Below are 25,000 nucleotides of genomic sequence, written 5' to 3'. Positions count from 1 at the left end.
GCCGAAGCTGGAACTGCAGTCGGGCGGCTAGGAGCGCGCAACTGATGTTTAACAGAGCAGCTCGGCGCTGTCAGGCGACTTTAGCACTTCCACATTTTGGACACCAAATGTTTGTGTCCAAATCGAAATCTAACCCCATTACCCTAACCCGGAAGTAGAGCGTTCTTCTTATCCAATTGACCATTTGCAGACGGCGGCCATGTTTCCATCAGAGTTTGGAAGCACTCGTTTTCAGTAAAGCAACGTCCTGCTGCCTCCTGCATTATGTGCTAATTCAAAACAGGTGGTACAGGGCAGGGCTGTTGAGTGATATCTAACGAGCACTTCCAAACTCCAGCACTTAGAAAAATAATCACCTGCAAGGACACAAAGTAGCTCATAACAACATGTCTACAGTGGACACTTTGAGGATAGAAAGAGAATAATTCAAGCTTTCCGTACAGCTGCAATGTTGGTGAGTTTGACGTTGTTTAATACAATCAGATGGGACTGTTCTGTTTGGATGAATGGGCTGCCAATGGAAGTTGCACCTAGGTAGCACCTTGCCATTAACTTATATGGTAAGATGGCCGCGGTCTGCATATGGAGAATGTTGGTAGTTGGGCTCAAATGCTGAATAAATTATGGGCCTTGGCCTCGAAAAGGGTTGAAAGTGGTTCCAAAGGACAGGAGGGAGGAAGGTTAACGAGCCCCAGCCAGACCACACCACGCACCGTCCCACCGAGACCGTTGGTCTTGGAGGCGTGTTCAGGAACTCGGACCAGGTAGGTGTCGATGCCTTTCTCCAGCAGATACTCGCAGCGGTCTCCACCGTTCCCCGGCTCCACCTCAAACTCCCCGTTCCCCGGTCTCCACCACCGGTCTCCACCGTTCCCCGGCTCCACCTCAAACTCCCCGTGAAGACACTCCACGGTGCTCTGGGAGATATGCACTCGCCTAGAGAGAGAGATAGAGATACATGTATACACTCGCCTAGAGATAGAGATAGAGATACATGTATACACTCGCCTAGAGATATAGAGATAGAGATACATGTATACACTCGCCTAGAGATAGAGATAGAGATACATGTATACACTCGCCTAGAGATAGAGATAGAGATACATGTATACACTCGCCTAGAGATAGAGATAGAGATACATGTATACACTCGCCTAGAGATAGAGATAGAGATACATGTATACACTCGCCTAGAGATATATAGATAGAGATACATGTATACACTCGCCTAGAGATAGAGATAGAGATACATGTATACACTCACCTAGAGATATAGAGATAGAGATACATGTATACACTCGCCTAGAGATAGAGATAGAGATACATGTATACACTCACCTAGAGATATATAGATAGAGATACATGTATACACTCACCTAGAGATATAGAGATAGAGATACATGTATACACTCGCCTAGAGATAGAGATAGAGATACATGTATACACTCGCCTAGAGATATAGAGATAGAGATAGAGATACATGTATACACTCGCCTAGAGATATAGAGATAGAGATAGAGATACATGTATACACTCGCCTAGAGATATAGAGATAGAGATACATGTATACACTCGCCTAGAGATATAGAGATAGAGATACATGTATACACTCGCCTAGAGATATAGAGATAGAGATACATGTATACACTCGCCTAGAGATAGAGATAGAGATACATGTATACACTCGCCTAGAGATAGAGATAGAGATACATGTATACACTCGCCTAGAGATAGAGATACATGTATACACTCGCCTAGAGATATATAGATATAGATAGAGATACATGTATACACTCGCCTAGAGATAGAGATACATGTATACACTCGCCTAGAGATAGAGATACATGTATACACTCGCCTAGAGATAGAGATACATGTATACACTCGCCTAGAGATAGAGATACATGTATACACTCGCCTAGAGATATATAGATAGAGATAGAGATACATGTATACACTCGCCTAGAGATATATAGATAGAGATAGAGATACATGTATACACTCGCCTAGAGATATATAGATAGAGATACATGTATACACTCGCCTAGAGATATAGAGATAGAGATACATGTATACACTCGCCTAGAGATATAGAGATAGAGATACATGTATACACTCGCCTAGAGATAGAGATAGAGATACATGTATACACTCGCCTAGAGATAGAGATAGAGATACATGTATACACTCGCCTAGAGATAGAGAGATAGAGATTGAGATACATGTATACACTCGCCTAGAGATATATAGATAGAGATACATGTATACACTCGCCTAGAGATAGAGATAGAGATACATGTATACACTCGCCTAGAGATATATAGATAGAGATACATGTATACACTCGCCTAGAGATAGAGATAGAGATACATGTATACACTCGCCTAGAGATAGAGATACATGTATACACTCGCCTAGAGATAGAGATACATGTATACACTCGCCTAGAGATAGAGATACATGTATACACTCGCCTAGAGATAGAGATACATGTATACACTCGCCTAGAGATAGAGATACATGTATACACTCGCCTAGAGATAGAGATACATGTATACACTCGCCTAGAGATAGAGATACATGTATACACTCGCCTAGAGATAGAGATACATGTATACACTCGCCTAGAGATAGAGATAGAGATACATGTATACACTCGCCTAAAGATAGAGATACATGTATACACTCGCCTAGAGATAGAGATACATGTATACACTCGCCTAGAGATAGAGATACATGTATACACTCGCCTAAAGATAGAGATACATGTATACACTCGCCTAGAGATAGAGATACATGTATACACTCGCCTAGAGATAGAGATACATGTATACACTCGCCTAGAGATAGAGATACATGTATACACTCGCCTAGAGATAGAGATAGAGATACATGTATACACTCGCCTAGAGATAGAGATACATGTATACACTCGCCTAGAGATAGAGATAGAGATACATGTATACACTCGCCTAGAGATAGAGATACATGTATACACTCGCCTAGAGATAGAGATAGAGATACATGTATACACTCGCCTAGAGATAGAGATAGAGATACATGTATACACTCGCCTAGAGATAGAGATACATGTATACACTCGCCTAGAGATATATAGATAGAGATACATGTATACACTCGCCTAGAGATAGAGATAGAGATACATGTATACACTCGCCTAGAGATAGAGATACATGTATACACTCGCCTAGAGATATATAGATAGAGATACATGTATACACTCGCCTAGAGATATATAGATAGAGATATAGTCAGATATATAGACAGATATAGATAGATATGCACTCGCCTGTGGAACAGAACAATATGAGGCTACACACACACACACACACACACACACACACACACACACACACACACACACACACACACACACACACACACACACACACACACACACACACACACACAATAGAGCAGTGGTTCCCAAACTTTTTCATATCAAGGACCCCCAAATGTACACTAATTAGCCCCGTGGACCCACATTTGAAAAGACATGCCAGGGACCCCCATGGGAGAAGATATTTTACGGCTCCAGCAGTGATTCTCAACCTGTTTAATTCCAACGACCCCCAGTTTGACATGCATTAGTCTACGGACCCATGTCTTGTGTTGTTGTCCCCTATACTGTCTAGGGACCCATGTCTTGTGTTGTTGTCCCCTATACTGTCTACGGACCCATGTCTTGTGTTGTTGTCCCCTATACTGTCTACGGACCCATGTCTTGTGTTGTTGTCCCCTATACTGTCTAGGGACCCATGTCTTGTGTTGTTGTCCCCTATACTGTCTACGGACCCATGTCTTGTGTTGTTGTCCCCTATACTGTCTACGGACCCATGTCTTGTGTTGTTGTCCCCTATACTGTCTACGGACCCATGTCTTGTGTTGTTGTCCCCTATACTGTCTAGGGACCCATGTCTTGTGTTGTTGTCCCCTATACTGTCTACGGACCCATGTCTTGTGTTGTTGTCCCCTATACTGTCTAGGGACCCATGTCTTGTGTTGTTGTCCCCTATACTGTCTACGGACCCATGTCTTGTGTTGTTGTCCTCTATACTGTCTAGGGACCCATGTCTTGTGTTGTTGTCCTCTATACTGTCTACGGACCCATGTCTTGTGTTGTTGTCCTCTATACTGTCTACGGACCCATGTCTTGTGTTGTTGTCCCCTATACTGTCTAGGGACCCATGTCTTGTGTTGTTGTCCCCTATACTGTCTACGGACCCATGTCTTGTGTTGTTGTCCCCTATACTGTCTAGGGACCCATGTCTTGTGTTGTTGTCCTCTATACTGTCTACGGACCCATGTCTTGTGTTGTTGTCCCCTATACTGTCTACGGACCCATGTCTTGTGTTGTTGTCCCCTATACTGTCTACGGACCCATGTCTTGTGTTGTTGTCCCCTATACTGTCTAGGGACCCATGTCTTGTGTTGTTGTCCCCTATACTGTCTAGGGACCCATGTCTTGTGTTGTTGTCCCCTATACTGTCTACAGACCCATGTCTTGTGTTGTTGTCCCCTATACTGTCTACAGACCCATGTCTTGTGTTGTTGTCCCCTATACTGTCTAGGGACCCATGTCTTGTGTTGTTGTCCCCTATACTGTCTAGGGACCCATGTCTTGTGTTGTTGTCCCCTATACTGTCTACAGACCCATGTCTTGTGTTGTTGTCCCCTATACTGTCTAGGGACCCATGTCTTGTGTTGTTGTCCCCTATACTGTCTACAGACCCATGTCTTGTGTTGTTGTCCCCTATACTGTCTACAGACCCATGTCTTGTGTTGTTGTCCCCTATACTGTCTAGGGACCCATGTCTTGTGTTGTTGTCCCCTATACTGTCTACGGACCCATGTCTTGTGTTGTTGTCCCCTATACTGTCTACAGACCCATGTCTTGTGTTGTTGTCCCCTATACTGTCTACAGACCCATGTCTTGTGTTGTTGTCCCCTATACTGTCTAGGGACCCATGTCTTGTGTTGTTGTCCCCTATACTGTCTACAGACCCATGTCTTGTGTTGTTGTCCCCTATACTGTCTACAGACCCATGTCTTGTGTTGTTGTCCCCTATACTGTCTAGGGACCCATGTCTTGTGTTGTTGTCCCCTATACTGTCTACGGACCCATGTCTTGTGTTGTTGTCCCCTATACTGTCTACAGACCCATGTCTTGTGTTGTTGTCCCCTATACTGTCTAGGGACCCATGTCTTGTGTTGTTGTCCCCTATACTGTCTACAGACCCATGTCTTGTGTTGTTGTCCCCTATACTGTCTACAGACCCATGTCTTGTGTTGTTGTCCCCTATACTGTCTAGGGACCCATGTCTTGTGTTGTTGTCCCCTATACTGTCTACGGACCCATGTCTTGTGTTGTTGTCCCCTATACTGTCTAGGGACCCATGTCTTGTGTTGTTGTCCCCTATACTGTCTAGGGACCCATGTCTTGTGTTGTTGTCCCCTATACTGTCTACGGACCCATGTCTTGTGTTGTTGTCCCCTATACTGTCTACGGACCCATGTCTTGTGTTGTTGTCCCCTATACTGTCTAGGGACCCATGTCTTGTGTTGTTGTCCCCTATACTGTCTACAGACCCATGTCTTGTGTTGTTGTCCCCTATACTGTCTAGGGACCCATGTCTTGTGTTGTTGTCCCCTATACTGTCTACAGACCCATGTCTTGTGTTGTTGTCCCCTATACTGTCTAGGGACCCATGTCTTGTGTTGTTGTCCTCTATACTGTCTACGGACCCATGTCTTGTGTTGTTGTCCCCTATACTGTCTACGGACCCATGTCTTGTGTTGTTGTCCCCTATACTGTCTACGGACCCATGTCTTGTGTTGTTGTCCCCTATACTGTCTACGGACCCATGTCTTGTGTTGTTGTCCCCTATACTGTCTAGGGACCCATGTCTTGTGTTGTTGTCCCCTATACTGTCTACAGACCCATGTCTTGTGTTGTTGTCCCCTATACTGTCTAGGGACCCATGTCTTGTGTTGTTGTCCCCTATACTGTCTAGGGACCCATGTCTTGTGTTGTTGTCCCCTATACTGTCTACAGACCCATGTCTTGTGTTGTTGTCCCCTATACTGTCTACAGACCCATGTCTTGTGTTGTTGTCCCCTATACTGTCTAGGGACCCATGTCTTGTGTTGTTGTCCCCTATACTGTCTAGGGACCCATGTCTTGTGTTGTTGTCCCCTATACTGTCTACGGACCCATGTCTTGTGTTGTTGTCCCCTATACTGTCTAGGGACCCATGTCTTGTGTTGTTGTCCCCTATACTGTCTAGGGACCCATGTCTTGTGTTGTTGTCCCCTATACTGTCTACGGACCCATGTCTTGTGTTGTTGTCCCCTATACTGTCTACGGACCCATGTCTTGTGTTGTTGTCCCCTATACTGTCTACGGACCCATGTCTTGTGTTGTTGTCCCCTATACTGTCTAGGGACCCATGTCTTGTGTTGTTGTCCCCTATACTGTCTACAGACCCATGTCTTGTGTTGTTGTCCCCTATACTGTCTAGGGACCCATGTCTTGTGTTGTTGTCCCCTATACTGTCTAGGGACCCATGTCTTGTGTTGTTGTCCCCTATACTGTCTACAGACCCATGTCTTGTGTTGTTGTCCCCTATACTGTCTACAGACCCATGTCTTGTGTTGTTGTCCCCTATACTGTCTACAGACCCATGTCTTGTGTTGTTGTCCCCTATACTGTCTAGGGACCCATGTCTTGTGTTGTTGTCCCCTATACTGTCTAGGGACCCATGTCTTGTGTTGTTGTCCCCTATACTGTCTACGGACCCATGTCTTGTGTTGTTGTCCCCTATACTGTCTAGGGACCCATGTCTTGTGTTGTTGTCCCCTATACTGTCTAGGGACCCATGTCTTGTGTTGTTGTCCCCTATACTGTCTAGGGACCCATGTCTTGTGTTGTTGTCCCCTATACTGTCTAGGGACCCATGTCTTGTGTTGTTGTCCCCTATACTGTCTACAGACCCATGTCTTGTGTTGTTGTCCCCTATACTGTCTAGGGACCCATGTCTTGTGTTGTTGTCCCCTATACTGTCTAGGGACCCATGTCTTGTGTTGTTGTCCCCTATACTGTCTAGGGACCCATGTCTTGTGTTGTTGTCCCCTATACTGTCTACAGACCCATGTCTTGTGTTGTTGTCCCCTATACTGTCTACAGACCCATGTCTTGTGTTGTTGTCCCCTATACTGTCTAGGGACCCATGTCTTGTGTTGTTGTCCCCTATACTGTCTAGGGACCCATGTCTTGTGTTGTTGTCCCCTATACTGTCTACGGACCCATGTCTTGTGTTCTTGTCCCCTATACTGTCTAGGGACCCATGTCTTGTGTTGTTGTCCCCTATACTGTCTACGGACCCATGTCTTGTGTTGTTGTCCCCTATACTGTCTAGGGACCCATGTCTTGTGTTGTTGTCCCCTATACTGTCTAGGGACCCATGTCTTGTGTTGTTGTCCCCTATACTGTCTACAGACCCATGTCTTGTGTTGTTGTCCCCTATACTGTCTAGGGACCCATGTCTTGTGTTGTTGTCCCCTATACTGTCTAGGGACCCATGTCTTGTGTTGTTGTCCCCTATACTGTCTAGGGACCCATGTCTTGTGTTGTTGTCCCCTATACTGTCTACGGACCCATGTCTTGTGTTGTTGTCCCCTATACTGTCTAGGGACCCATGTCTTGTGTTGTTGTCCCCTATACTGTCTAGGGACCCATGTCTTGTGTTGTTGTCCCCTATACTGTCTAGGGACCCATGTCTTGTGTTGTTGTCCCCTATACTGTCTAGGGACCCATGTCTTGTGTTGTTGTCCCCTATACTGTCTACAGACCCATGTCTTGTGTTGTTGTCCCCTATACTGTCTACGGACCCATGTCTTGTGTTGTTGTCCCCTATACTGTCTAGGGACCCATGTCTTGTGTTGTTGTCCCCTATACTGTCTAGGGACCCATGTCTTGTGTTGTTGTCCCCTATACTGTCTACAGACCCATGTCTTGTGTTGTTGTCCCCTATACTGTCTAGGGACCCATGTCTTGTGTTGTTGTCCCCTATACTGTCTAGGGACCCATGTCTTGTGTTGTTGTCCCCTATACTGTCTAGGGACCCATGTCTTGTGTTGTTGTCCCCTATACTGTCTACAGACCCATGTCTTGTGTTGTTGTCCCCTATACTGTCTACAGACCCATGTCTTGTGTTGTTGTCCCCTATACTGTCTAGGGACCCATGTCTTGTGTTGTTGTCCCCTATACTGTCTAGGGACCCATGTCTTGTGTTGTTGTCCCCTATACTGTCTAGGGACCCATGTCTTGTGTTGTTGTCCCCTATACTGTCTACGGACCCATGTCTTGTGTTGTTGTCCCCTATACTGTCTAGGGACCCATGTCTTGTGTTGTTGTCCCCTATACTGTCTACGGACCCATGTCTTGTGTTGTTGTCCCCTATACTGTCTAGGGACCCATGTCTTGTGTTGTTGTCCCCTATACTGTCTAGGGACCCATGTCTTGTGTTGTTGTCCCCTATACTGTCTACAGACCCATGTCTTGTGTTGTTGTCCCCTATACTGTCTAGGGACCCATGTCTTGTGTTGTTGTCCCCTATACTGTCTAGGGACCCATGTCTTGTGTTGTTGTCCCCTATACTGTCTACAGACCCATGTCTTGTGTTGTTGTCCCCTATACTGTCTAGGGACCCATGTCTTGTGTTGTTGTCCCCTATACTGTCTAGGGACCCATGTCTTGTGTTGTTGTCCCCTATACTGTCTACAGACCCATGTCTTGTGTTGTTGTCCCCTATACTGTCTACAGACCCATGTCTTGTGTTGTTGTCCCCTATACTGTCTAGGGACCCATGTCTTGTGTTGTTGTCCCCTATACTGTCTAGGGACCCATGTCTTGTGTTGTTGTCCCCTATACTGTCTACAGACCCATGTCTTGTGTTGTTGTCCCCTATACTGTCTAGGGACCCATGTCTTGTGTTGTTGTCCCCTATACTGTCTACAGACCCATGTCTTGTGTTGTTGTCCCCTATACTGTCTACGGACCCATGTCTTGTGTTGTTGTCCCCTATACTGTCTAGGGACCCATGTCTTGTGTTGTTGTCCCCTATACTGTCTATGGACCCATGTCTTGTGTTGTTGTCCCCTATACTGTCTACAGACCCATGTCTTGTGTTGTTGTCCCCTATACTGTCTAGGGACCCATGTCTTGTGTTGTTGTCCCCTATACTGTCTAGGGACCCATGTCTTGTGTTGTTGTCCCCTATACTGTCTACAGACCCATGTCTTGTGTTGTTGTCCCCTATACTGTCTAGGGACCCATGTCTTGTGTTGTTGTCCCCTATACTGTCTAGGGACCCATGTCTTGTGTTGTTGTCCCCTATACTGTCTACAGACCCATGTCTTGTGTTGTTGTCCCCTATACTGTCTAGGGACCCATGTCTTGTGTTGTTGTCCCCTATACTGTCTACAGACCCATGTCTTGTGTTGTTGTCCCCTATACTGTCTAGGGACCCATGTCTTGTGTTGTTGTCCCCTATACTGTCTAGGGACCCATGTCTTGTGTTGTTGTCCCCTATACTGTCTACGGACCCATGTCTTGTGTTGTTGTCCCCTATACTGTCTAGGGACCCATGTCTTGTGTTGTTGTCCCCTATACTGTCTAGGGACCCATGTCTTGTGTTGTTGTCCCCTATACTGTAACTGTGCACGGAGTACAGTATAGGAACCCCCACCGTGAGGATGTAGGGCCTCTGTGCTACTCCTCCCGCTCAACACTCCTTGCTGATTGGCTAGCACAGCTACTGTATACAAAGATCTCCCTCCCCTTTTTTGGGCCGAACAAATAATTAGAAAGAAGAAATAAACGACACGTTACAACACTTCTTTTGTTGTTTTTCTTCTTTGTAATTATTTGTTTGGTCCAAAATATTGTGTTTGTTGTCATGAGTTGTCACGACTCGAGTTGGCTTTGTCCGCGGCGTAACCGTCTACTTTTTGAAATGTCTACGGGAAAAATGCATTGGGAATCATTCCCTGGGCCTGGCGTCGTCATGAAAGGGGGCGGGACTGCAACGCTCTATGGGCTATAGTTCCAAACATTGCTCCTACGGCTGGAACTATCCCATTGAGATAGGATGAGAACTTCCGCATTCCATTGTTACAATGGGAGTCAACACTAGTGTCGCCACTCTCCTACTACATTACTCTGACCTCCAGACTCCATCTTATTGGTTATATACAGTGACATCATACCCGGGTATGCCTCCAGACTCCATCTAATTGGCTACATACAGTGACATCATACCCGGGTATGCCTCCAGACTCCATCTTATTGGCCACGGTGACGTCCGTGGACCAGACGTCGAACTGCCACCTCCTCTGTCCCAGGACTCCGCCCAGCACCGTGCCCGTGTGGACGCCCACGCGCATGTCCACGTCCGTCCCAGTCTTCTCACGCACGTAGCTGGAGGAGGAGAGGGACAAACACACGTGTGGCTGACTATAAGGTGACTCTTAGTCTTAGGGCACATTCACACTTTCACACATTCACACTCCCCGGAGCGGATCACCCAACCGTTCCCGGGACTGCATGGAGGTAGTCTCGGGACCGACTGAAGTGTACTCGGATACGGATCGATGTAATGTGAAAGCATTGAATACAGTTGAATGAAGTGTACTCGGATACAGATCGATACAACGTGAAAGCACTGAATACAGTATATATCCGTATCCGAGTACACTCTCACCCGTCCTCCACCCCCTCCTCTGAGTCACTCACGAGATGGCGTCCACCATGGACAGCCCAATCTGATGGGGCACACAGCGTACAGTAGTACCAATCTGATGGGGCACGCAGCGTACAGTAGTACCAATCTGATGGGGCACACAGCGTACAGTAGTACCAATCTGATGGGGCACGCAGCGTACAGTAGTACCAATCTGATGGGGCACACAGCGTACAGTAGTACCAATCTGATGGGGCACACAGCGTACAGTAGTACCAATCTGATGGGGCACACAGCGTACAGTAGTACCAATCTGATGGGGCACACAGCGTACAGTAGTACCAATCTGATGAGGCACACAGCGTACAGTAGTACCAATCTGATGGGGCACACAGCGTACAGTAGTACCAATCTGATGGGGCACACAGCGTACAGTAGTACCAATCTGATGGGGCACACAGCGTACAGTAGTACCAATCTGATGGGGCACACAGCGTACAGTAGTACCAATCTGATGGGGCACACAGCGTACAGTAGTACCAATCTGATGGGGCACACAGCGTACAGTAGTACCAATCTGATGGGGCACACAGCGTACAGTAGTACCAATCTGATGGGGCACACAGCGTACAGTAGTACCAATCTGATGGGGCACACAGCGTACAGTAGTACCACACAGCGTACAGTAGTACCAATCTGATGGGGCACACAGCGTACAGTAGTACCAATCTGATGGGGCACACAGCGTACAGTAGTACCAATCTGATGGGGCACACAGCGTACAGTAGTACCACACAGCGTACAGTAGTACCAATCTGATGGGGCACACAGCGTACAGTAGTACCAATCTGATGGGGCACACAGCGTACAGTAGTACCAATCTGATGGGGCACACAGCGTACAGTAGTACCACGCAGCGTACAGTAGTACCACACAGCGTACAGTAGTACCACACAGCGTACAGTAGTACCACACAGCGTACAGTAGTACCAATCTGATGGGGCACACAGCGTACAGTAGTACCAATCTGATGGGGCACACAGCGTACAGTAGTACCAATCTGATGGGGCACACAGCGTACAGTAGTACCAATCTGATGGGGCACACAGTGTACAGTAGTACCAATCTGATGGGGCACACAGCGTACAGTAGTACCACACAGCGTACAGTAGTACCAATCTGATGGGGCACACAGCGTACAGTAGTACCAATCTGATGGGGCACACAGCGTACAGTAGTACCAATCTGATGGGGCACACAGCGTACAGTAGTACCACGCAGCGTACAGTAGTACCACACAGCGTACAGTAGTACCACACAGCGTACAGTAGTACCACACAGCGTACAGTAGTACCACACAGCGTACAGTAGTACCACACAGCGTACAGTAGTACCAATCTGATGGGGCACACAGTGTACAGTAGTACCAATCTGATGGGGCACACAGCGTACAGTAGTACCAATCTGATGGGGCACACAGCGTACAGTAGTACCAATCTGATGGAGCACACAGCGTACAGTAGTACCAATCTGATGGAGCACACAGCGTACAGTAGTACCAATCTGATGGGGCACACAGCGTACAGTAGTACCACGCAGCGTACAGTAGTACCACACAGCGTACAGTAGTACCAATCTGATGGGGCACACAGCGTACAGTAGTACCAATCTGATGGGGCACACAGCGTACAGTAGTACCAATCTGATGGGGCACACAGCGTACAGTAGTACCAATCTGATGGGGCACACAGCGTACAGTAGTACCAATCTGATGGGGCACGCAGCGTACAGTAGTACCAATCTGATGGAGCACACAGCGTACAGTAGTACCAATCTGATGGAGCACACAGCGTACAGTAGTACCAATCTGATGGGGCACACAGCGTACAGTAGTACCAATCTGATGGAGCACACAGCGTACAGTAGTACCAATCTGATGGAGCACACAGCGTACAGTAGTACCAATCTGATGAGGCACACAGCGTACAGTAGTACCAATCTGATGGGGCACACAGCGTACAGTAGTACCACACAGCGTACAGTAGTACCACACAGCGTACAGTAGTACCACACAGCGTACAGTAGTACCACACAGCGTACAGTAGTACCACACAGCGTACAGTAGTACCACACAGCGTACAGTAGTACCACACAGCGTACAGTAGTACCACGCAGCGTACAGTAGTACCACACAGCGTACAGTAGTACCAATCTGATGGGGCACACAGCGTACAGTAGTACCAATCTGATGGGGCACACAGCGTACAGTAGTACCAATCTGATGGGGCACACAGCGTACAGTAGTACCAATCTGATGGGGCACACAGCGTACAGTAGTACCAATCTGATGGAGCACACAGCGTACAGTAGTACCACACAGCGTACAGTAGTACCAATCTGATGGGGCACACAGCGTACAGTAGTACCACACAGCGTACAGTAGTACCACGCAGCGTACAGTAGTACCAATCTGATGGGGCACACAGCGTACAGTAGTACCACACAGCGTACAGTAGTACCACACAGCGTACAGTAGTACCACACAGCGTACAGTAGTACCAATCTGATGGGGCACACAGCGTACAGTAGTACCAATCTGATGGAGCACACAGCGTACAGTAGTACCACACAGCGTACAGTAGTACCAATCTGATGGGGCACACAGCGTACAGTAGTACCACACAGCGTACAGTAGTACCACACAGCGTACAGTAGTACCACACAGCGTACAGTAGTACCACACAGCGTACAGTAGTACCAATCTGATGGAGCACACAGCGTACAGTAGTACCACGCAGCGTACAGTAGTACCAATCTGATGGGGCACACAGCGTACAGTAGTACCACACAGCGTACAGTAGTACCACACAGCGTACAGTAGTACCACACAGCGTACAGTAGTACCACACAGCGTACAGTAGTACCAATCTGATGGGGCACACAGCGTACAGTAGTACCACACAGCGTACAGTAGTACCACACAGCGTACAGTAGTACCACACAGCGTACAGTAGTACCACACAGCGTACAGTAGTACCAATCTGATGGGGCACACAGCGTACAGTAGTACCAATCTGATGGGGCACACAGCGTACAGTAGTACCAATCTGATGGGGCACACAGCGTACAGTAGTACCAATCTGATGGGGCACACAGCGTACAGTAGTACCAATCTGATGAGGCACACAGCGTACAGTAGTACCAATCTGATGAGGCACACAGCGTACAGTAGTACCAATCTGATGGGGCACACAGCGTACAGTAGTACCAATCTGATGGGGCACACAGCGTACAGTAGTACCAATCTGATGAGGCACACAGCGTACAGTAGTACCAATCTGATGGGGCACACAGCGTACAGTAGTACCAATCTGATGGAGCACACAGCGTACAGTAGTACCAATCTGATGGAGCACACAGCGTACAGTAGTACCAATCTGATGGAGCACACAGCGTACAGTAGTACCAATCTGATGGGGCACACAGCGTACAGTAGTACCAATCTGATGGGGCACACAGCGTACAGTAGTACCACACAGCGTACAGTAGTACCACACAGCGTACAGTAGTACCACGCAGCGTACAGTAGTACCACGCAGCGTACAGTAGTACCACGGATATTAGGGGTGTAACGATACATTTTAACGTGTACGATACGTATCACGATACATGGTTGACGATACGATACATGGACGATATCGGTTCATTATGGCGATACGATGCGATTCAATGATTTGAAATCGATACAGTAACTATTTAAAATACATGGACATTATTTTAAACTAAGTAATTAAACCCCTCTTTTTCTATTTCCTTCTAAAAAATGCTAAATACCTGCACAAAAATGTAGAATTGATACAATCGATTATTTGCATATCAAAACGATTAGATACCGATTATTTGCATCGCAAAACGATACGATATATGATACATAGTCAATGTTGCCGTTTTCATTTCGATATACTTCGATTCTTGAAATTAAAATCGATTTTTCGATGCAGTTACTATATCCTTACACCAATCTGATGGAGCAGGCAGCGTACAGTAGTAGATATCTCTGCTGTCGGGAGGAAACCTCATAACTCCAAAATGTTCATTTTTCAGGAAATGAAAAATATACACTTTTCAGGAAATGAAAAATATACATTTTTCAGGAAATTAAGAAAACCTTATATATATTTAAAACAAGGCAATACAGCCTCATCAAATTTGGTGTTGTGACTTTATTTATTGTCAATTACTTCCATGAGAGGAGGAGATGTGGTGGAGTTATCTGTTTTAGCAGACAGTTTGAGGGTCCAATATTTTCGAAACAACACAGACATAAAGGATGTTCAGTAACACTGATTTATGTAAAAAATTGAGTTATGATGGTATTAGTGTTATTTCTTCATTCAGAGCATGCCAGCAGATTACACAACATAAGAGAGGTGATGGAGCAATCTGTGTAAATGTATGACAGCTATAATTTCAATAAACATGGCGTTGTAGACACAACGTGTAAGTGTAGGTTCTGCGTAGTAGAAAGGGCTGCGACGGAGAGCAGGTTTATGTATCGAGCACCGATCCATTTCAAGCAGGTTTATGTATCGAGCACTGATCTATTTCAAGCAGGTTTATGTATCGAGCACTGATCCATTTCAAGCAGGTTTATGTATCGAGCACTGATCCATTTCAAGCAGGTTTATGTATCGAGCACTGATCCATTTCAAGCAGGTTTATGCATCGAGCACTGATCCATTTCAAGCAGGTTTATGTATCGAGCACTGATCCATTTCAAGCAGGTTTATGTATCGAGCACTGATCCATTTCAAGCAGGTTTATGTATCGAGCACTGATCCATTTCAAGCAGGTTTATGCATCGAGCACTGATCCATTTCAAGCAGGTTTATGCATCGAGCACTGATCCATTTCAAGCAGGTTTATGTATCGAGCACTGATCCATTTCAGGCAGGTTTATGCATCGAGCACTGATCCATTTCAAGCAGGTTTATGTATCGAGCACTGATCCATTTCAAGCAGGTTTATGCATCGAGCACTGATCCATTTCAAGCAGGTTTATGTATCGAGCACTGATCCATTTCAAGCAGGTTTATGTATCGAGCACTGATCCATTTCAAGCAGGTTTATGTATCGAGCACTGATCCATTTCTGGTTGCCGGAGCAGACTGCCGTAGCCGTCGTTGCTTAAAGTCACTATAGTATAGTATAAGAGTGGTGACTCACGAGATGGCGTCCACCATGGCCAGGCCCATCCTGATGGAGCAGGCAGCGTGGTCCTCCCTGTAGTCTGGCAGACCACAGATGCAGTAGTAACAGTCTCCCAGGATCTTGATCCTCAGCTGGTAGTGATCCTGCACCGGCAGAGAGAGGGAGAGGGAGAGGGAGAGGGAGAGGGAGAGAGACAGAGACAGAGACAGAGACAGAGAGAGAGAGAGACAGAGAGAGAGAGAGACAGAGAGACAGAGAGAGACAGAGAGAGAGACAGAGAGAGACAGAGAGAGACAGAGACAGAGACAGAGAGAGAGAGAGACAGAGAGAGAGAGAGACAGAGAGACAGAGAGAGAGACAGAGAGAGACAGAGAGAGAGACAGAGAGAGACAGAGAGAGACAGAGACAGAGACAGAGACAGAGAGAGAGAGAGACAGAGAGAGAGAGAGAGAGAGAGACAGACAGACAGACAGACAGACAGACAGACAGAGACAGAGAGAGAGAGAGAGAGAGAGAGAGAGAGAGAGACAGAGAGACAGAGAGAGAGACAGAGAGAGACAGAGAGAGACAGAGACAGAGACAGAGACAGAGAGAGAGAGAGACAGAGAGAGAGAGAGAGAGAGAGAGAGAGAGAGAGACAGAGAGACAGAGAGAGAAGAGACAGAGAGACAGAGAGAGACAGAGACAGAGACAGAGAGAGAGAGAGAGAGAGAGAGACAGAGAGAGAGAGAGAGAGAGAGAGAGAGACAGAGAGAGAGAGAGAGAGAGAGAGAGAGAGAGAGAGACAGAGAGAGAGACAGAGACAGAGACAGATTTTTTTTAAATCCTTTATTTTCTATTAAACTGTATCAGTTTTAAAACATGACATCATTCCAAAAATAGCAAAAACCCTATAACAATACATAATTAAAAAACAACTGTTCCTCCACAACAGAACACAGCGCCTCATTAAAGCACCACTGAAAAATAAAGAAATCAACATCATTCATAAGTGAATAGAAACCGAAGTCCACTCTGATTCTGGCCCTTACCAATGCCTTAAACATTGGCAAGAGCTCCACCCCTGAACCATTCAACATTTGATTTTTCCTGGTCTTATAGATGGCCAATTAAGCCTGTCCCACAACAAAATTCAAAACCTGCCACTTTTTTGCATTGTCCTTGCTGTAACCAGCACCAAGAATAAAAGTCATTTCGCACCAGTCCTCATCACAACATGAAAAAAACACTTAAAATATCAAATAAACTTTGTAATCTAACTTGGAATTGAGTTTCTGAACCATTTTCTTCAGTCTGTACACTTCTTGAGAGGTATAACCATTCTCTGACTTGTCTTTCATCTGAGATCTGACAGATTTTAAGAACATTTTTTCATCCCCAAAATGATCTCCAACCTCTACATTCTTCATGTTTTTAGTTTAGTCTGCAGAAACCTTTGAATTTGCCTGATTTCATAGTTTTTTTCCCCTGGTGAATTCACAGACTGTGGAAAATCACTGTCATCACAATCCCCCCATTCCTCACATCCTCCCTCCTCCTCCTCCTCTTCCTCCTCTTCCTCCCCCTCCACCACCTCCTCAACCTCTATGTCTTTAGACACACACTCCGTCTGTTTCTCCTTCTGGGTGAGAACATCTACTTTCAAACCTTTTTTGGCTTGAGTGCCCTTACTATCCCTTCCTTTCCTTTTGAGAGTATTAACCTCTGCAGTTATGTCCATCTGAACTGTTTCATCACTATTAACAACCACACTTCCTTTCTGACTGACACATGCTGTGCTATGTGCCTGTCTTTCACTGTCTTTCTGTTTCTCCTGTTCTCCTGAACCCGTTGCCTGTTCTGTATCTGGTGCCTGCTCTGTCCCCGTTGCGACAGGGGTGGATTGGTCATGAACTGTAACCTTGACCCTAACGGTGCCTGTACTGTCTGCTCCTCACTCACACCGTCCTGACTCTGCTGCGCGCCCCCCGCAGCCCCCTCCTCCTCCTCCCCCCGTTCAGTAGAAGCGCCTGTGTCTCTTCCAGGACACGCACGGGCCAAGTGCCCCTCCAATCCACATTTGAAGCACTTCAAAGTGCCAGAAGTTGCATACACTGTATAATTAAAATCATCAACTTTGACGCTAAACACCAGATTGAGTTCCTCATCTGAAATATTCAGTAAAGTATAGCTCAAAGGCTACATATTCAGTCAGACTTTTGGTGAGTTGTCCTGACAACTCACCCCTAAACGTGAAGACATCTCACCCCGAAAGTGGCCAAAAGTGAAGACATCTCACCCCGGAAAAAGCAGGGGTGAGATGTCTTCACGTTTAGGGGTGAGTTGTCTGGACAACTCACCAAAAGTGGCTTTAGGGGTGAGTTGTCTTGTTACCTTCAGGATCATAAGGACCGTATATGCGATACGACGTGTTTCAGTAGCGGGGACTTGCACCCCGACGGCAGCTTTTTTATCGATGAAATAATCTTTCCATACCTGGACAATTCTCTCGCCAAATCGGCGTCATTAATGAACGGCGGGACATTAGAAATCATGACTCTTTTGGACGGTGTAGAAAGGGGAGACACAGAAACAAATGATCCATTTATCACAACACCACGCTCCACCAAAACATGTACTTTGTCAACACTGTCAACAAAAATCACAACCGCGCCATTCATACGAGCGGCAGATTTCACACTGTTGTAACCAACAACTTCTCCGACAGCTAAACCACATTGTTCTACTGTACAAGGAATAGCAGAGGCGATCTTAATGCCGTGTTTCCTTGTCAGTCCGGGTATTAGCATATTCATTGTTTAACAAACAAATTTAACAATGCGCCCAGCACATGGCGGCTGCCGCTGGCCGCACACGGAACACCAAAATAAAACAAAACCCACTGTGAAAACTGTTACTAAATAACAAATCAAAGAAAAAAAAGAAAACAAAGTTTGAAAGAAACAAACTTAGGAAACAAACCAAACGCTTCTCACTCACTCAGCAGCACATCCACACCCACTCAGAGAGAGAGAGACAGAGAGAGAGAGACAGACAGACAGAGAGAGAGAGAGAGACAGACAGAGACAGAGAGAGAGAGAGAGAGAGAGACACAGAGAGAGAGAGAGAGAGAGAGGGAGAGAGAGAGAGACAGAGACAGAGAGAGAGAGAGAGACGGCCTTTTTACATCGATTCATTAATTGTATTCAACAAGAATGGCCATATTTTCCCTGTCATGAGACAAAACATTTGGGGCTCCATTTTCGTCACCGCTAAACCCCTTATCCCTAAACTTGTTTGCCTTTTTATTTTTACTATTTTTATTTTTTTAGTTCAACTAGCCAATCTACATTGACACATTGTGAGCTTGTAGACTGGCCATTTTAACTATTCAAAAATGTTTTGCAAAATAGTAAAAAAAAAAAAAAAAAAAAAAAAGGCAAAGAAGTTTATGGATAAGGGGTTTAGCAGTGACGAAAATGGAGCCCATATAGTCTGTCTGCCACAAACATTCCCAATGTACACAAAGCAAGGTAGTACACCTATAGCTTAACTCTTTATCTGTAGTCTATGCAGTGTTAATTAGTCTTTATCACGAGCTGAGTCAATCCCATACTGAATTTAAAACACCTGTCATTACTATGAACAAGACCCTTAAAGGAGCATTCAGTGATTTGGGTGATTTGGAAAACCACCCAGTCCGCCCCGGTAACAAAATGTGCACATGCACGCTCTACAGTGGGGGGAAGTGCAACAGGCCAACAGCATGTGCACCAAGGCCCGCTCCCAGTCGATCATGATTGGAGGAAGGCCCCTCTCATCCTGATTGGATGAAGGCTTTGCCACCCGCCACCAAAACTGAAACTAGGGTTTTTTGACCCCAGGGGCTCACTGGGGACATGGAGGAACTCCTTATATGGTCAGCACACTCTATAGTAGGGAGGATTATCCAGAAAAAAATAAAAAATAAGTGATATTTGAATTAAGTCAAATCACTGAATATACCTTTAAAACACCTGTCATTACTATGAACAAGACCCTTAAAACACCTGTCATTACTATGAACAAGACCCTTAAAACACCTGTCATTACTATGAACAAGACCCTTAAAACACCTGTCATTACTATGAACAAGACCCTTAAAACACCTGTCATTACTATGAACAAGACCCTTAAAACACCTGTCATTACTATGAACAAGACCCTTAAAGCACCTGTCATTACTATGAACAAGACCCTTAAAACACCTGTCATTACTATGAACAAGACCTGGTGCAACCTATACGTTGTTTTACATTTGAATCCGGACGCCACCTCATTAGTTATTCATATACATGTACCAACATAATATTGGCCCCAGGTGCGTGCGTGCGTGCGTGCGTGCGTGCGTGCGTGCGTGCGTTAGACCAACTCACCGCTGCCAGTTTGTCGAAGAGGGCAAACAGTTCATTCAGAAGCTTCACAAGCTCCTGAGCGCTGCAGGCCGAGGACAGCTGGGTGAAGCCAACGATGTCAGCAAACAGAATGCTATAAATATATCACAAAATATATCACAATGCTATAAATATATCACCAGAATGCTAGGAAATATAGATACCACATGGAATATTACATGTAGAAACAACATGGACTATTGGATGTTAGTGTGACCTGAAAGTCTAATATCTTGCAAACTCCACACGGAAAGGCCCTTTCGCCAACCCCCGCCTCGGTTATGGGCACTAATGACGCAGAGTAGAGAACACGCCCCCCAGCGCCCACAGCGTCCCCGGTGGGAATCGAACCCAGGACCTTCTAGCCGTGAGGCGACAGCACTATACCGACTGTGCCACCGTGCCCCCATGTACCTCCACGTACATACATTGTACTGACCTGACGTTCTCATGGCGGTACATGTACATGGTGTACTATGTGTACGTGTTGTACTGACCTGACGTTCTCATGGCGGTACATGTACATGGTGTACTATGTGTACGTGTTGTACTGACCTGACGTTCTCATGGCGGTACATGTATTGTACTGACCTGACGTTCTCATGGCGGTACATGTACATGGTATTGAACTGCTGCTGCTGGTCGTGGCTCTGGCTGGCCTGGTTCTTCATGCCTTGCAGCATCTCATCGGCGATGTGTTTGGGCAGGATGGACAGCAGCAGGTCCTCCTGAGAAGACACAAGAGGAAAAAACTAAGACGAAAAATGTTCATCGACTACCTTTTTTCACTGACGGAAACAAAATGGAAACTAAATGAAAATTAAGCTATGATGACTGACTAAATATATTGACAATTTTGTCAACAAATAAAAACTAGACTAAAATGTTATAGGAAGGGGACTAGTGGACAAGAGATCCAGTATAAGTCAGTTTACACTTGCTTGCATGCTGAAAATAGCTGATCTTCAGCAAGTGTAAAATCAGCCATTACGACTGCATCAAGGCCTGCCAAAACACATTTTGAGAATTGTGAACTTGTAGAATAAAGTCCTATAAAATGAGCTCCTGGTATGAAAAGCTTTGAAGTTGTAGGTGTACTCTGACAGAATCCATGTTGTTGACAACACTGTGATCCACTGATAAAACAACAGCCTGTTACCACTGAGTGAAGCAAAACACACTCTAATTAACACTCACTAATTAGTACACAGCACAGGGTGTGTGTGTGTGCGTGCGTGCGTGCGTGCGTGCGCGCGTGCGTGCGGTCCATTCCAGGAACATCTGAGATTTAAGTCTGTTATGATGACACAGAATTTGGAAATCACGTTCAAAATAATAAATAACACAAAAAACCCCAGAGATAAAAGATACAACACATTCCAGAATGCTGTTTATTGTGTCTTCAACTTCATTGAAACTGCAGTTTTAATGAAGTTGACGACACAATGAACATGAGTGGATGACCGGCCTATAGGCCAGACTCACACAGACTTTGCACTTTGTTTGCATGCTGAAAATAGCCGATCTACAGGCTCACAACACATCACAGCACGACATGTTGTGTGCTTGTAGATCTACGCAACTAAACATACAATTACTTTTCTTTTAGTTCTACTGGATCTCTTCTCCACTAGTCCCTCCCTAACATTTAGTTCTACTGGATCTCTTTCTCCACTAGTCCCTCCCTAACATTTAGTTCTACTGGATCTCTTCTCCACTAGTCCCTCCCTGACATTTAGTTCTACTGGATCTCTTCTCCACTAGTCCCTCCCTGACATTTAGTTCTACTGGATCTCTTCTCCACTAGTCCCTCCCTAACATTTAGTTCTACTGGATCTCTTCTCCACTAGTCCCTCCCTGACATTTAGTTCTACTGGATCTCTTCTCCACTAGTCCCTCCCTGACATTTAGTTCTACTGGATCTCTTCTCCACTAGTCCCTCCCTGACATTTAGTTCTACTGGATCTCTTCTCCACTAGTCCCTCCCTGACATTTAGTTCAACTGGATCTCTTCTCCACTAGTCCCTCCCTGACATTTAGTTCTACTGGATCTCTTCTCCACTAGTCCCTCCCTGACATTTAGTTCTACTGGATCTCTTCTCCACTAGTCCCTCCCTAACATTTAGTTCTACTGGATCTCTTCTCCACTAGTCCCTCCCTACATTTAGTTCTACTGGATCTCTTCTCCACTAGTCCCTCCCTGACATTTAGTTCTACTGGATCTCTTCTCCACTAGTCCCTCCCTGACATTTAGTTCTACTGGATCTCTTCTCCACTAGTCCCTCCCTAACATTTAGTTCTACTGGATCTCTTCTCCACTAGTCCCTCCCTGACATTTAGTTCTACTGGATCTCTTCTCCACTAGTCCCTCCCTGACATTTAGTTCTACTGGATCTCTTCTCCACTAGTCCCTCCCTAACATTTAGTTCTACTGGATCTCCTCTCCACTAGTCCCTCCCTAACATTTAGTTCTACTGGATCTCTTCTCCACTAGTCCCTCCCTGACATTTAGTTCTACTGGATCTCTTCTCCACTAGTCCATCCCTGACATTTAGTTCTGCTGGATCTCTTCTCCACTAGTCCCTCCCTGACATTTAGTTCTACTGGATCTCTTCTCCACTAGTCCCTCCTTAACATTTAGTTCTACTGGATCTCTTCTCCACTAGTCCCTCCCTAACATTTAGTTCTACTGGATCTCTTCTCCACTAGTCCATCCCTGACATTTAGTTCTGCTGGATCTCTTCTCCACTAGTCCCTCCCTGACATTTAGTTCTACTGGATCTCTTCTCCACTAGTCCCTCCCTGACATTTAGTTCTACTGGATCTCTTCTCCACTAGTCCCTCCCTGACATTTAGTTCTACTGGATCTCTTCTCCACTAGTCCCTCCCTAACATTTAGTTCTACTGGATCTCCTCTCCACTAGTCCCTCCCTAACATTTAGTTCTACTGGATCTCTTCTCCACTAGTCCCTCCCTGACATTTAGTTCTACTGGATCTCTTCTCCACTAGTCCATCCCTGACATTTAGTTCTGCTGGATCTCTTCTCCACTAGTCCCTCCCTGACATTTAGTTCTACTGGATCTCTTCTCCACTAGTCCCTCCTTAACATTTAGTTCTACTGGATCTCTTCTCCACTAGTCCCTCCCTAACATTTAGTTCTACTGGATCTCTTCTCCACTAGTCCCTCCCTGACATTTAGTTCAACTGGATCTCTTCTCCACTAGTCCATCCCTGACATTTAGTTCTGCTGGATCTCTTCTCCACTAGTCCCTCCCTGACATTTAGTTCTACTGGATCTCTTCTCCACTAGTCCCTCCCTGACATTTAGTTCTACTGGATCTCTTCTCCACTAGTCCCTCCCTGACATTTAGTTCTACTGGATCTCTTCTCCACTAGTCCCTCCCTGACATTTAGTTCTACTGGATCTCTTCTCCACTAGTCCCTCCCTGACATTTAGTTCTACTGGATCTCTTCTCCACTAGTCCCTCCCTGACATTTAGTTCTACTGGATCTCTTCTCCACTAGTCCCTCCCTGACATTTAGTTCTACTGGATCTCTTCTCCACTAGTCCCTCCCTGACATTTAGTTCTACTGGATCTCTTCTCCACTAGTCCCTCCCTGACATTTAGTTCTACTGGATCTCTTCTCCACTAGTCCCTCCCTGACATTTAGTTCTACTGGATCTCTTCTCCACTAGTCCCTCCCTGACATTTAGTTCTACTGGATCTCTTCTCCACTAGTCCCTCCCTGACATTTAGTTCTACTGGATCTCTTCTCCACTAGTCCCTCCCTGACATTTAGTTCTACTGGATCTCTTCTCCACTAGTCCCTCCCTGACATTTAGTTCTACTGGATCTCTTCTCCACTAGTCCCTCCCTGACATTTAGTTCTACTGGATCTCTTCTCCACTAGTCCCTCCCTGACATTTAGTTCTACTGGATCTCTTCTCCACTAGTCCCTCCCTGACATTTAGTTCTACTGGATCTCTTCTCCACTAGTCCCTCCCTGACATTTAGTTCTACTGGATCTCTTCTCCACTAGTCCCTCCCTGACATTTAGTTCTACTGGATCTCTTCTCCACTAGTCCCTCCCTGACATTTAGTTCTACTGGATCTCTTCTCCACTAGTCCCCTACTCCCATTTCTAGTTTTTATGAAATTGTCATTATATTTAGACTTAGTTTTGAAAATGTAGTCGCCGAACATTTTCCGCCCTAGTTTTAGTCGACAAAATCAAGCGTACCTGCTGTGTGCTCTGCTCCTCCAAGGTCAGCTTGACCTCCAGAGACTGACGCGCCTCCAGGAAGGCCGTGCGGTACTTCCTGTCGGCCATGTTGTATGACATCCCTCCCAACGCCGCCGCGCACACATACAGCACCATGTTGGCCGTGAGCTGGAGAGAGAGAGAGAGAGAGAGAGAGAGAGAGAGAGAGAGAGAGAGAGAGAGAATCAGAAGCATGGCTCCCTGCTATAAGGTCTTACCTGTCTGACCAGCATGCATGGCTCCCTGCTATAAGGTCTTACCTGTCTGACCAGCATGCATGGCTCCCTGCTATAAGGTCTTACCTGTCTGACCAGCATGGCTCCCTGCTATAAGGTCTTACCTGTGTGACC

The 25,000-nt window shown here is 45.9% G+C and overlaps 1 protein-coding gene across 1 annotated transcript in view; it reads right to left on the bottom strand.

Moving 5' to 3' along the window:
- The window catches only part of LOC306919593 (adenylate cyclase type 3-like), a gene marked incomplete at both ends in the record, with an annotated part of 58,564 nt that overhangs the window by 32,535 nt on the left and 1,029 nt on the right, over nt 1-25,000 (bottom strand). The window contains 6 exons of the mRNA XM_079532350.1: nt 714-936; nt 10,343-10,501; nt 15,990-16,117; nt 20,369-20,480; nt 20,978-21,114; nt 24,630-24,779. Of these exons, the coding sequence (XP_079388476.1) occupies nt 714-936; nt 10,343-10,501; nt 15,990-16,117; nt 20,369-20,480; nt 20,978-21,114; nt 24,630-24,779 (909 nt within the window). The remainder of the gene's footprint in view (nt 1-713; nt 937-10,342; nt 10,502-15,989; nt 16,118-20,368; nt 20,481-20,977; nt 21,115-24,629; nt 24,780-25,000) is intronic.

Source organism: Electrona antarctica (genome assembly GCF_951216825.1).
Source record: "Electrona antarctica genome assembly, contig: scaffold_265, whole genome shotgun sequence".
NCBI lineage: Eukaryota > Metazoa > Chordata > Actinopteri > Myctophiformes > Myctophidae > Electrona > Electrona antarctica.
The sequence above is the reverse complement of the archived record's forward strand: the minus strand, read 5'-3'. Positions and strand labels throughout refer to the sequence as shown.